The following is a 14,476-nucleotide window of genomic DNA, read 5'->3' on the forward strand; positions in this document are numbered from 1 at the left end:
CCTCATTCATTGCCTCTTCTCCTCTACAGATCCATGAAGGAGGGGATACCATTCCCATTTTATAGGTGAGAAAACAGAGGATTCGAAAATCACAAAAAACATGTGCCTTCCGTACTCACTCTGGCCAGGCATCGTTCTAAGCTTTGTACTGGTAGCAACCCAGTTAACTCTTCCAGTGAGATAAGTGTTTTATCCCCACTCTTACATGGAAGGGCTGAGGCCCGGAGAGGTGCAGTGACTCCCCTGGTTTGCACAGCTCGTGAGAATTTGAACCCGGGGACTCTGCTCGCAAAGCGTCATCATGGTGCTCGCTGCCCCAGGAGAAGCCAGTGCCCCCGACAGTGCCCAGCATATAGGAGACCCAGGAGACTGGGTCCAGCTCACAAAAAGCCAAGTTCGAATCTAGGACGTAGGCTTTCCAGCACTTTCCTGGCTCCCCAGTTGGGCTTTTGAGTAACCTGGCAGAGAGGAGGCCACCCAGCTCCCTCTTCCCCATCTGACCAGCAGGTGCAGCTGATATCACCAAATGCCCAGCAGGTGAGCCCTGGAGGCTCAGAGTTCAGTGGTCGGACGCCCTACGCCATGCTTTTATGTCTCCACCAGATTCCTGCCCAGAGCATTGCCCGTCACCCTGGCAACGTGTCAGCAGCCCCTCCCCCCACTCCCACCACGCAGTGGGCAGGGGCCAGGCCCTCTGTGCAGACCCAGTGCGCTGTCTGCCTGGGCTGCCCTCCAATGCCTACATCTCATCTTCTCCCTTTAAGCTGCATTCTGCTCAGTGTCTTACTCCCTCTCCCCGGGGCCCTGGATAGGGAACACTGGTTACTATGGCAATGGGCTGGCTTGTGGCAGGAACTCAGCTCAGCAAATTAATTGCTGGACTTTTGGAGACTAATGGCCAAGCTCTGCCTCCCAGGGACAGGGTGTGGCCTGCATCATGCCAGCTGGGCAGCTGAGCCCAGGAAAGTGCTCAGAGCCTGGAGAGAGAGAGAGAGAGAGAGAGAAAAAGAGACAGATAGAGCTGGGATCATGGCACCCATGCTTGCTGGGGTTGGCACCTGAGGTGGGCTGGGGAAGGCCGGGACATGGGTTGTCCCAAATCTTGCCTTTCCTGCACACTTGGTCTATGCTAGCATCTGGGCTTTGCACTTCACAGAAGGCATGTTGTGTAACCCTCATAGCCCTCTCACGCCCTTTTTATGGGGGTGCAGTGCTCTTTCCTGTGGCTAAGGAAGAAAGCGGGGATTCTGTACCAGGCCTGCCTCCTCAGTGGGCATTTTGTTGTGAACACTCCATGCACATTCCTGGGCAGAAGGTCATTCTGTCCTCTACCTCCTCTTCCAGAGGATGGAAGCACAAGGAACATTTCCTAACTCTAACTCACCCCATGAAGCCAGCATTAGTCTCCTTCCCCAAAACAGGCAAGGACCTTCCAAGAAAAGAAAAAGACTAATGTCTCTCATGAATACAGATGCAAAAGTCCTCAACAAAAGAGTAGCGAATCGAATACAAAAACATGTACAGAAGGAGTTCGACACCATAGGCAAGCAGGATTTCTCCCAGGTCCGCAAGGCCAGTTCACCATTTGAAAAATCAGTGGATGGACTGATTGCAGCAGCTTCTTTTCCCTCTGGTTATTATCGGGTCTCTCCTCCGCCCTTACCCCATGGTGTCCTTGCTCTCTTCTTTCCTGTGAACTGGGCGATCACAATTTGGGGTTGCACCATACACTTTGCCTGTTTCCCACGTTGCTTCTGTGCTTAGGTAGGAGTGTTGGGCCAGCCAGGTTCCAACAGCTGGAGAGAAGCCATATGGCCAGCGATGAGGAACCTGGCCTGTGGTCAGATTGCCTGGGACTGTGGCCTGTGGAATCCCAGGCTGGTTGCTAAGCCCTTTGCACTGAGTTTCTTACTCAGCAAACTGTACCTGCTGATACCCGCTGTTCAGATTCAACGAGTTCTTACCTGGGAAGCCCTGCGTGGCTCCCGGTGCTTCGAAGGATGTGGTCCTTGGTAACAGTGACCATGGGAGAGATTGTGGGCTCTGGTGTCCTCCGGGCCTAACGCCAGCCCAGCTCTGCCGTTATTAGCCACGGGCACCGAGTGACATTGTGCTGCAGGCACACGCCAGGCTCACGACTGGCGAGGTGGGGGAACAGGGCAGTTCACAGGTTTGCTGAGACCTGAGGGAGGAGGTCAGTGGAGGCACCGCACTTACCGTGCGCACTGTCGGCACGCTCTCTCTGCCTGTACTCTAGCGGGGAAAAACAGGACTGTAGATTTTTAACTCCACAGGTCCTTCCTGGGCCCAGTTGGGGTACCTGGCCAGCTGGGGAGAGGGATAGTAGTGGGGACAGACACCCTCCAGGAGAGCTTACAGTCAAGGGGTGACTGTCTCCGAGTGCCTTGGGTGGGCTTTCACACACCAGCAGGGTGTGCCCGGGGTGGTCTCCCCCACTCCAAGCCTCAGCTTGCTTGCTGGTAATGGGGGATGTCATAGGCCACCCCTTGGGGTTGTTGTAAGGATGGAAAGGTGGAATGTGTACAGGATAGAGGCTCTCTACCAATGCCAGGCTTTATCCCAGGAGCAGGACCCTGTGGATGACCGGTAACCTCAAGAGATAGGCCTGGGAAGGAATCTGGCTCCGGCTCACATCAGCCATGTGGCCTTGAGAGTAGTTGAGGCATTGGGCTAAGGACTGTCTGTTCAGTTTTAGTATTCCATCGATACAACAATCCCTGCCACAACCCAGTATGAGGTAGGGTCTGTTATTGTGTTTTTTTTGGTACGTGGCCTTTGTCATGTTGAAACTTTCTTTATCGTCTAGTGTACCAAGTGTTTTTATTGTGAAAGGGAGTAAGATTTTGTCAATGCTTCTGTATCATTGGGTGTCGCCATGTGTCTTCTTTGGCTCTATTGGTTCAGTGCGACTCCTGGGTTGATTTTTGGATATTGAACCAGCCTTGCATTCCTGACGTGAATCTCACATGGTTACCGAGTATGACCCTTTCAGTGTGCTGCTGAATTCAGGTTTCTAGTCTCCTGTTAAGTACTTTCACATCTCATTCATAGGGGGTGTAGGTCTGCAGTTTTCTCTTTATTTGTGTGTGTATTTGGGAAGATGCAGAAACCTGGAGAGTACAGCCTGATTTTGTCCTGCTTCCACCCAGTTTCAACAATGAAGGAAACAGCCACATTTCTTGAGCCCTGAAATACAATGGATGCTATGGCTCTTCCCCCTTATCTCCTCAGTCCACATTCTTACTTATTAGTTCATTAAAAGAAGTGACGGCTCAGTGGTTGTTGTTAATATTTGGATTTGCTGTGTCCACAGAGGTCCTGGAAAGGGGGTGAGCTCAAAGCCCGGGGGGGTCTGAGTTCAAGTTCTGGTCCCTCCTCGGTGACCTGGGGACAGACAAGTATCCTCTCCATCTTAGTTTCCTCCTTTGCCAAGGGGAGGCGATGATGCCTGCCTTGGAGGTCGTGTGAGTTCACTGGACAATCAGAAAGTGCCCAGCACTGGGCAGGTGGTACATAGCCGCTCTTTAGTGACTTTCCTGGCTCTTTGAATATGTCTGTGTTCTTCTAATGAAGGGCCCCTTCCACCTCAGATAATAATCTGACTGCGTCACTGACTGTTAAATCTAGTATTTCTTTGTCAAATGCCTACTGTGTGCCAGGAACTGGTCTGGGTTCAGGGCAGCAGAATAAACAAGACAGACAAGACTGTTTTCTCCTATAGCTTTGAAGGATGAGGAGGTGGGAAGCCCACTGGACTTGCTGACATTCTGTGTCTCTCCTCCCCTTGGACCCTCCAGTCCTGACCTTGGCCTCTGCCCTTCCATGTACTGTTTTGGGAAAGTGCCTTTCTTCTCATTCCCGTGGCTGCCTCCTGAGTGTGATACTTCTGGAGTGTTGTCAGGTGGGCTGTAGACACTCCGTGAGCTTGTATGGGGACTATTAGTGATGAGGGCAGTTTGCCTAGAGGGTGCTGGGGACCCAGCAAAAATTCAGGCACCTGCCCGGACAAGAACCCATATACCTGTCCTGCCTGGGAGAAGTTCTCCTGGTGCCATGATGCCTTGGCTCTCCTCTGGGACTTTGCCGATGCTGCTCCCTCTATCTGAAATGATCACCTGCTTTTTTCTGGTTGAGGCTTACTCAGTTTTCCAAAATTGACTCATCCAGGAGGCCTGGCCTACCCCTAAACGGTCACGTGACAACACTGTCCCAGTGTTCCCAGCAACCCTGGAATGTCCTGTGCTGTGCCCAGGGCCCATGCCTTACCTGTCTTCCAGGTGTCACTGAGTGTCCTTGAGGGTGGGGGTTCCGTGTCCCTCATCTGCCTGCCCTCAGCACCCGGCACATGAAGGCAACTGGTAAATACCTCAGAATTCTATAACCTGTTTTCCCTCTCCCAGACCTTGGCTTTAACAGTGACAACTACTTTTTGAAATGGACATCCCCGTGAAATTAAGATATGCAGAAGGAGAAATACACTTTTGCTAATAAATGTCCCAGGTCAAAGGAATGCATAGAAAGCCAAAAGCAACGTCTCTCCTGTAGAGCTGGCAGGTGGAGGGAATGACGGCGTCCGTGCTGCCAGGGATGCCGTGAGGGGAGGACTCCGGGAACTCCTGTGTGGCCGCGGGCAGCAAAGGCCCATACAGCCTCTTCAGAGAGGAGCCTGAGAATTTGCATCAGGCTCTTTTTTAAAGGTTTCATATGATGCCCTGAGTGCATCATATGAAACTAGTGCATTCCTGCCCTAGGAAAATAACTAAATATGGGCCAAGATTTAGGCACCAAGATGTCCTCTTACAACGTATTAAACAAAGAAACAGCCTGTTAAGTGCTCAGAAGCAGAGTTTAGGATCAGAACACGGTGGTGGTGCCAAGGAGTGGGACTGCATGGCCGGGAATGGCAGCTCGGAGGTCCTGAGTGCGCATCGGTTGAAGGCAGTTGGGAGGCTGGGGTGCAGCCTTCTCCCACACAGGTCTGGGGCTGCTACTTTGGGTTCATGGCCCTGAAGCCCTTCCCTAAAGGTGTGCCCTTCTCCACACAGGGTATGTTCCAGTAGATCTTAACACCGTCTCTTCCTGGCCGAGACATGCGTGCAAGAGCCATGGCTGGCCTGCGAGGGGACGCCACGGCCTGTCTCCTGTGGATGCTGCTGCTGTGGCCTGGGGACAGTGGCTGCCAGGCCCAGAGGGCAGGTAGGGCCACCATAGAATGAGCCGGGGCTGGGCCCTGAGCTGCCAGTGTCTGTGTCCACGCGTGAGCGTGTGCGTGCCTGTGTGAGTGGGGGAGTGGAAGTGAGTGTGAGTGTAAGTGTCTGAGGTGAGTGTGAGTGTGTGAGCGTGTTGGGTGCAGACGTGTGCCTGTGAGTGAGTTAGGGACTGATGGCCTGAGAGAGAGAGAGGTGGGCCACACAGCAAGTGTGGGTGTCGGCTGCCTTCGCCAGTGCCTGTGGAACCCCATTGTCCAGTGAGGGCATGTGCTGTGTGAGCGAGAGAGTGTGAGTGTGTGTGTGTGATAGAGCTGGAGGGAGCATATAAACGTGTGTGTATGAGGGAGACTCTGAGGGTGCGTGTGACTGCGTGAGTTAGGAAATTGTCAGAGTGTGTGTGTAAAAGTGAGAGTGCAGGAATGTGAGTTAGGTGAGTGTGTAGGGGTGTGCGTGAGAAAGTGTGTGAATGTGAGAGCTGGAGAGTGTATACAAGTGAGTGTGTGCGTGTGAACGCCTGAGGATGAGCGTGTGACTACAACTGTGGGTGTGTATGACAGTGAGTGTGTGTGTAAAAGTGAGTACAGGAGTGTGAGAGCGTCTGAGGGGTGTGTGTGACTGAGTGTGGAAGAGAGCGTGTGGGACTGTGTCAGCGTGTGTGCGAATGTGAGTGTATGTGGACGTGCATGTGAGTGTAAGAGTCTGAGGGTGTGTGTGTGCGAGTGTGAGAGCGTGTATGCGGGGAGTGCAGGAGAACCGTGAGCCGTTGAAACCCACGTTCCGACTGGACTGTGCAGTGTGCCGTGAGCCGGCTCTGTCGAGCGCTTGCAGGCTTCTGGGGACAGAGCGCTGGGCTGGGACCATGTCGCGTTGTCCTGTGAAGGGCTTTGAGCACATTCCAGTGGAAATGGACACACTGGAGGCCGCCAGGAGAGGCGGCCTGGACCGCAAGGAGAACACACCTCTGGAGTAGATGAGGGAGGGGGAGTTCGTTGGAGAAGAGGCACCCGGGCAGTAGGGGTGAGGCGTGATGGGACAGTGGTCTAGCCCACCTGTCTGAGGGCCTCCTGGAGAAGGTGCTGTCAGTGTGGAGACATGAAGGAGGGCTCAGGTACATGAGCGGGTCACGGCACCCACACAGAGGCTGTGTGCTGGGCTCCTCGGGGCACAGGTGGATGCCTCTCTGGGACGGGCCCAGGGCAGCAGAGGGAGCACCTAGCTGCAAAACCACCCCATCGTGCAGATGAGGAACCGAGGCTAGGATAGCCCAAAGCGCCCCCGCCCCGCAGCAGGTGAGGAGGGCGCCCCCAAGAAAGCACCCACCTGAGCCCATACTGTGTTCCCCGAGCCTGCAGAGGAAACAAAACAAGAAACACAGCCTTGTGCTTCTGCCTTGATTTTCCCAAGTTGCCTCCTCGCTTGAGGCTCTCAAAGCCCGGCTAGCCGGAGAGACAGTTGTGACCATGCATGGCCTGGTCATGCGGAGCGGCGTCAGGTTCTGTGTCCACAGAGATGAGCCCAAGAGCCCACACAGCCGACACACGAGGAGGGCCCAAGGACCATCTCTTCCCGGCCCTCGTTTCACAGCCTGGAGAACAGCAGGCCAGAGGAGAGCTGTCGCCGGCTCTGCCCGTGGGGGAGCCGAGGGCACTCCCACCAAGGTTAGAGCCCTTCCTGCGAGAGCACACCTCATTCTCAGGCAGGCATTGTGCGGTCTGCTCCGCAGCCCCCAGCAGAGAACGTGTGGGAGTGCAGAAGGGCCCCGGGTGAAGCCTCTGGAGCCAATGAACCTTCTGCAGCCTGAACACAAATTTGCTCAAGGATTACAGCCCACAGGCGGGGCCCTGCTTGGCCCACAGCGGCAATTACCTTGCTCAGGCTGGGACATCATTGTCCCAAAGACAAAAGGATGACCTTTTGTGTCAAGGAGAAACACTCCCCAGGAATCATCTCTTGAGCCCACACATCTGGGCAAACACACTCGGAAAGTTCTAATCCTGTTAAGGAGCAATCCTGGGAAGGGGAGTATTGACCTGCTCCCGAGAGCAGGTCGCAACTTGCATTTTAGGAACTCAGGGTAAAAGTAGGTACAGAAAATTCACGAGAGGCGCTGGGGTAGGGTGCAATGGGAATGTGTGTGTGCCTGTGTGTGTGTGTTTGTGTATGTTTGTAAATACAGTGTTACTGTTTTTCTGTGTTCTGAATTACTTCATCGCTTATAAATATAAAATCAGAAATACAAAATAATAACAGTTCTGCTTACCAGAGATAAACAAAGTAGGTCCTCTGATCCGTACAGACACAGCCCCACACACAGACATCACATTGACACACAGCTTTTCAGACCCAGCAAGACCCTGGGAGAATGGGTCTGTGTCAGTAAATAAGGATTCCTTCAAGCCAGCAGTCCCCCGCTGTCGATTCACGGGCCCTGTGAGTTCACGTGGATGGTCGTGGGAGCGGCTCCGTAGAGGGAGCACAGAGCCAGCTCCAGGGTTTTGCTTGCCAGGGCTGCATGAACTTCTTAGATAGCTTTAGAATTGTTTCTTCCTCTTTATCTGATTGTTTTATTAGTGTAAATCCCTGAATTTGGAAGTGTTGGGTCAAAAACACTGTCCTTCGTAAGGCTTCTAAATTCTGAAAATGGGTGTGACAGAGCCCAGGGCCTGCGGAAGAACAGGTAGCTGCCTTCTCTTGCACACTGGTGGTCGCGGGATTTGTTTGTACTTTTTCCAACATGACAGCTTAACTAACGGGTTTTGCTTTTTTTTATTTATTTTTATTTTTTTGTTATTGTTGTTCTTATTTTGTTTCTACTAGACAAATGTTTTTGCCAGGTGCTCCAGAGGCCTGGTCAGCCGCTGCTGGTGGGACGATCAAGCCTCAGATTCTGTAAAAGGCAAGAGCAAGGCTTCTTGATGGTTATGTTTGTGCAGCTCTCTGGAGTTTGGAAACCCTTTTCCTCACCTCACCAGCTGTGAAGTGGGGATGAGCAAGCTTGCGCACAGGGTTGTGCTGAGGATGAGAAATAAATTATATAGTGTCCTCTTCTGTTCAATCATAAGTTTTTATAACTTTTAAGCTTACAAAGTTTATAAAAATAGAAACGTATTATATGTTAAAATATGCAATCTTTATAAAGCATTGTAGAATTTCTGCAAATTTATACTTAAAATATAGGAGTGCAGTATATTTTGTATGAATTATAATACTGGAATCCAGGAACTATTTAAACATCTAGCATGAGAGCACTGGCTAAATAAATTATGGGCTCAGAGCAATGTCATCTTGCAGCCATGGAAACCGGCATCGTCACACTGGGAAAGGGTTTCCAGCAACTGCCGGATGCAGGGAAAACAGCAATGCACCCGTGCGTCTGGTACGGTCCCACGTGCATTTGTAATAATAATTAGGTTTATACACTGTGGGCTAATAGCGTGACCTCTCCGTAGATGGAAACATAAGCAGCTAAAACATTCTTCCGATGGCCTTTTCTGAAAAGAGCATGTGTTCATTGCAGTAGGTTTAAAAAACAAGTCACTGGGTGACCAAAGCAAAAGCTACTGAAGAAATTGATAGAGCGGCGTTCTGTGAACATTGGCTACTTGCATGCAAGAACACATATTGGCAGCCGGACCCCACAGCAGCCGTGGGGACACTCGTCATCGGAAGCCAGTTCAGAAAGCGAGGACCTCCCCCCACTCCACTAGGGTGACCTTTCTGAATCCGTGTGCCCCAGGTCACGCTTCCTCTTCCTCTTCCTCCCCCACCCCACCCCTGCAGGTTGCAAGACTGTCCACTACGACCTAGTCTTCCTCTTGGACACGTCCTCCAGCGTGGGCAAGGAGGACTTTGAGAAGGTCCGGCAGTGGGTGGCCAACCTGGTGGACACCTTCGAGGTGGGCCCCGACCGCACGCGCGTGGGGGTCGTGCGCTACAGCGACCGGCCGACCACCGCCTTCGAGCTGGGCCTGTTCGGCTCGCGGGAGGCGGTCAAGGCGGCGGCGCGGCACCTGGCCTACCACGGCGGGAACACCAACACCGGTGACGCGCTGCGCTTCATCACGCGCCACAGCTTCTCGCCGCAGGCCGGCGGCCGCCCCGGGGACCGCGCCTTCAAGCAGGTGGCCATCCTCCTGACCGACGGCCGCAGCCAGGACCTGGTGCTGGACGCCGCGGCCGCCGCCCACCGCGCGGGCATCCGCATCTTCGCCGTGGGAGTCGGGGCGGCGCTCAAGGAGGAGCTGGAGGAGATCGCCTCCAAGCCCAAGTCCGCCCACGTCTTCCACGTGTCCGACTTCAACGCCATCGACAAGATCCGGGGCAAGCTGAGGCGTCGCCTGTGCGAAAGTGAGTGTGCGCAGGGCGTGGGGCCCGAGCAGAGGCGAGTCCCGAGCTGCCCGCTGGCAGGTGGCAGGGCTGCGCGGAAGCCCATGGGCCAGGGGCTCAGTCACCGAGGAAAGCGAGAACCAGTCTGGCACGTAGCCCTGCTGCGCCTGGCAGGGCGCACACCTGGGTCAGCGCACACCTGGGTCCTCTCTGGGCCCCGCCTCCAGGGCGCCGGCGGGAAGGAAATTAAAGAGGGCTGGCTTCTCGGCCCCACCCACCCGAGACCTGGAGAGGGTTGAATGCCTGGGAGTCCGATCTCCGTTTCTGCCGGGGAGCGCATCTGCTCCCCTACAGGGCTGCCCAAGTCGGAGCCCCGGTTCACAGAGCCCTTCGGGAGCACATGGCAGGTGAACTCTAGCAGGCCCCTTTCTTCTTCCAAGGGACTGCGGGGACGGGTGGTGTAAGGAAGTGGGCACAGACAGGCTTCTGGACTGTAGCAGTGATCCCCAGGGAGCCGTTTGGAGATGGTCGGGCCCAGCTTATCCCAGAGGCCAAGTGCTGTTGACCTGGTGCCCTCTGAGATAACCCGAGGCGGTCTGGAATCTGTGGACTGTGGCTGGTTATGGGCCAGGGGGGAGGTTGGGCCCAGGCAGGGAGCTGACAGCCCCCGGGCTTCTGACCCTGAAGGCTGACCTCTAAGAACCTCGGGTCATTCTCAGGACAGCCTGCTGCACAGGACAGGAAGGGTGAAGTGGGTTTTTGTGCACCAGTCTTTGTCCAGCTTCTGTTCTGCCTGCTTCATTGGGATGACAGTTGTCCTTCCTGGGTCATGAACAATGTTTGGTAACACCCCTCTCCAGGGCCAGCAGGTGGGGCTGGGAACAGGGTCTCAGCCTCTGTCTTGCCGGCTGCTTCTGGGGACTGAGCCTCCTTGGGTGGGAGAAGCTCAGAACGTCACAGCTCGCCGGGGACAGGGAAGCCTTGGGGCCGTGGCCGGTGGCGGGAGCAGCTGGGCGTGACTTGGCAGAGCAGCAGGGGGCCTGGTCGCAGGGACGGTCCTGGCTTGCAGCCCTGGGAGAAAAGGGCTAAACTGCGTCTGGCACCCAGTGCCCTCAGGCTCCGTACCGCTCTGTGGCTCACTTAATCTCTACTTCTACTTATTTGTTCACAGATACTAATTGGGGATCTAGTTTTTGTGTGGCCTTGTGCTGATTTCTGGGCCTGTTGAAAAAGATCAGACAAAACTCCTGCTCTTGGAGTGTTCATAGTCCAGATGGTGAAACAGACACATAAAAAGGGACATAATACTGTGGGTGTGACCTTAATAAAGGTCACAGAATCTCATGGTATCCTCTTGTGGTTGTGTTTGGTGATGACCCTGAGAATGAGGGAGGGCTTCCTGGAGGAGGACATGGCTGAGCTGTAGAGGGATTGAAGGATGGCATGACACAGTCAAGGAAGTGTAATGGAGCCATGTGGCTGCGGTCACGTTGGGGACTGGGGTTGGTGGCTTTGTATGATTGTCACGTTCTCAATAGAGGAGGGCTTGGGTGCTAAGATCAGGTGTGGAAGGGTTTCGTGTAGGGGTATGACACCATCAGATCTGTGAGAATGGAATGCTGACAGGACAGCAGGACCCAAGGAAACCCTTTACAGGACTGCAGGAGAAATTCAGAGGACAAACAGTGCTGGGGATAGATGGAACACTGAGGGCTAGCCCCCATTCCACAGATGATGAAATAGATGCTCTGAGCACTAAGGGAAGGAAAGCCTCTGGTAGCGTGCGAGGTATCGGCTATGAACTTTCACTTGACCCTCATTACAACCACATAGATTATGGTGACCTCCTTCTCACAGATATGAGCATGCAGCCTGCTGAGGTCCTGGGAGGGACAGCTGCTAGGCCCTCTTCAGTAAGCCAGAGGGATGCTGTAGCCAAGACGGGAGAGGGCAGGAAGGCAGGAGAGAGAGGCTGGGAGGGCCAGGGCTCAGGACTGACCTCTGCAGTGATGAGAGCTAGACACCGGGCCGCAGCCCCAGCCAGGAGGCAGAAGTCCAACATGCTGGCGCAGGGGTCTTTGCACCTGCTGTGATCCCAGAACACTTTAATTCAGGGCGTTCCTCTAGCCCCTGCCCACTGGCATTTTATTATCCTGCCAGCCTTGGTTCAGACGGTTCTAGATGTTGGCCAGGCAGAATCTAAATTTTGGAGAACTTCCGTGCTCAGGGCATGGTTCTGGGAATGGTGGGGACAGCTCCTGAGAGGTGAAGTCATGGGGACTTGCTGCCCAGGTAATAGAAGGGCAGGGCTGGGGACGGAATCTAGGCCGTCAGCCTCCATGTGCTGGCCTCGTTGTGCTCACCGACCTCTGGTTCGGAGTCAGGGACTGTGCTTTCGATCATAGGCAGTAGAGGCCCTGCCGTAACTAGCTTGAGGAATAAAGTAAATTCATATCACATGTGACAAAAAAGGTCAGAGTTCAGGTAGGCTTGAACAATGAGGCTAGGGCTCATTCCACTCTTTCCGTGTGGTTTCTCCTTGGTGTTAACTGTTCCTGGCAGGCTTGTATGTCCGGGTCCTAGCATGCATGGTCCACGGCAAGGCGCTGGTGAAAGCTTTGTCAAGAGACAGGTGAGGTCAAGGAGGGATACTGAGCCCCCAGGAATGGACAGTGGGAAAAGGGGGCTGATGGCAAGAGCCCCTTGAGATGGAAGGGGCTGGAGTCACCTCAGCAAGGACAGCTGCTGCCTCGGTGGTGGCCTAGAGGGAGCAGGAAGGAAGCCTCTGCCCTCTCTCCACTCCCCACGTCACCCCTCTCCCCTGGCCTAAGCCTGTCTGACAGCAGCCCGTAAGGGGTCCACGTGATGGCGTCCCAGGGGCCAGCCTCCTGGGGCCGGAGGGCAGAGGAGGCGAGAACAGGTGAGGGAGGGCACAATGGGAGTCCCTGTAGTGAATCTTAGGGCCGGGAGCCATGAGACCATGGCCCAGGAGGCCTGGATTTGGTCTGACAGACAAGTGTGGGCCTGCGGCTCTCCCCAGACCAACACTGTGGCTTTGGAGTGGAAAGAGGCTGACTGGGGCCGAAATCACATGACCCCGTCCTTGTCACCATGCCCACTCCACTCCCTCAAGGAAGGGGGTTTGACCCACGCAGAGTCACTGGGGGCCACAACCAAGAAAAGGGGCACCAGATGCCAGCCAGCTGGGGACACCGCATGTCCCCCATGATAACATTGAGAAAACTCCCCATAGCCAGGCTCTTCCAAAAACCTAAATAGATAGAAGATGTAAGTTACGCTCAGTCGTCTAGAGGGAATCCGTTTTTGTAAATACAGCTGTAAGCTGACTACAGGCCTGCTCGGTTCTGGTGACAAATGAAACAAAATCCCCTTACAATTGCTTCAATTAGAAAGAAAGCAAAACAAAACAAAATAGCTAACAGTAACATACTGAAATACATGTGGTAAGATGAAACCCAGGAGCATCACAAAACCAAAGCTTCACAGGACCAGAAATCCCTACGCATTCCCAGGACCTCTCTGGGTGACTTCGGAGCCCAACCCGGGGCTCTCCGGAATGGGGGCGTCATTCGATGATCTGGAAAATCACAGACGAATGGCGTGGGGTGCTTGGTGTGGCCGTCCTTCAGTTCCGTCCAACCTAGTGACTCGTTCATTCAACAGGGGTCGCAGTCATCGGACTCGATCAAGTCATTCATTCACGCAGTCTTCAACCCAGCAGACATTGTAGCAGTGGTTCATTCATTCATTCATTCATTCACGCAGCAACCGCACACCGAGTGACTCCCTGCTGGGGCCCTTGCTGGGTTTCCAGGATGCAGTGAAGGTTCTGACATTCTTCTTCCCTTGAGAAGCTTCTGTCTACTCAGGGCAGCAGGAACGTGGCAGCAGCTAATTACATGACGGCATGTGGACCCTGGTTACCACCCGCAGCTAAACGTGTCTGGTTGTTCCTCTGCCTGGGGTCTGCCTTCGCACACAAGAACAAGCTTCACGGGGGCCAGGTCTGTTCCTTGCAGTTTCTGAGTGCCTGGAACAGGGCTTGGGGTGTAAAGGAGCCGCTTAAATGTTGCTTAAAGGAAATCGGGTGGGAAGCTGGGTTCGTGCCGCGCTTCTGTTGCTGTGGGCACGTTAGAGGTACGTGTGCAGTGATCCAGCCCCTTCCAAACACAGAGGTTAGGAATATTCCACAAGCCTGAAATCAAACCCAACGTGAACTGAAATATTGAACGTATCTACGTATTGATGAGCGGAGATAAACGGTTAGATTCTGAAAGTGATGAGCATCTGGAAAAGGCAGGCTGGCTGGGATGGGCAGAATCATGCTGGAGATGTCCCCCTGCCTCGTCGGGTGGGACAGATGCACAGGAGCGGGACCCTGACTGGGCTCCGCTGGAGTGAATGGAACCAGGAAGTCTGCTGTTCTCTGAGCACCAAACGCTGACAGCACTTTGCATTCCACTCTCTCCCTGTTCCTCACCCAGCCCACAAGGGGATGTCGACACTGAGTTCTGCACACAGGGAGTGATGCTCCAGCCCTGCGCCTGCCAGCGTTGGTGGGCCTTGACTAGTCAGGTGCTGGTCCGAACCAAGAAGTGCCACAGGGACTGTACACACCAGCTTTTGTAGACCGGATGACAAAGAAAGCGTTTCATGAATATCTTTGCTATTGATTACGCATTTAAGTATGACTATTTGGGGAATTTAGGGATACATACAATATATTAGTAAAATTAATCTCACCTGTTTCTTCTACTTTTTCAAACGCGGCTGCTAGAAACTTTGCTATTACGTCGGGAGTCCACATGTGCAGCTCACCCTCCTCCCCACCCTCCCCTTCGTGCTGCCGCTGCGGGGCTGAGGTCCCGTCGCATACAGAGCCCGTGCTTTCCCATCCA

At 54.0% G+C, this 14,476-nt stretch overlaps 1 protein-coding gene across 1 annotated transcript in view; it reads left to right on the forward strand.

Annotated features, from left to right (window-relative positions):
• The window catches only part of COL22A1 (collagen type XXII alpha 1 chain), a 240,256-nt gene that overhangs the window by 15,419 nt on the left and 210,361 nt on the right, over positions 1-14,476 (forward strand). The window contains exons 2-3 of the mRNA XM_032873482.1: positions 5,067-5,217; positions 9,012-9,578. Coding sequence (XP_032729373.1) covers positions 5,112-5,217; positions 9,012-9,578 — 673 coding nt within the window. The 5' untranslated portion in view covers positions 5,067-5,111. The remainder of the gene's footprint in view (positions 1-5,066; positions 5,218-9,011; positions 9,579-14,476) is intronic.

This window comes from Lontra canadensis, unplaced genomic scaffold (genome assembly GCF_010015895.1).
Source record: "Lontra canadensis isolate GAN:19392208 unplaced genomic scaffold, GSC_riverotter_1.0 scaffold49, whole genome shotgun sequence".
Taxonomy (NCBI): domain Eukaryota; kingdom Metazoa; phylum Chordata; class Mammalia; order Carnivora; family Mustelidae; genus Lontra; species Lontra canadensis.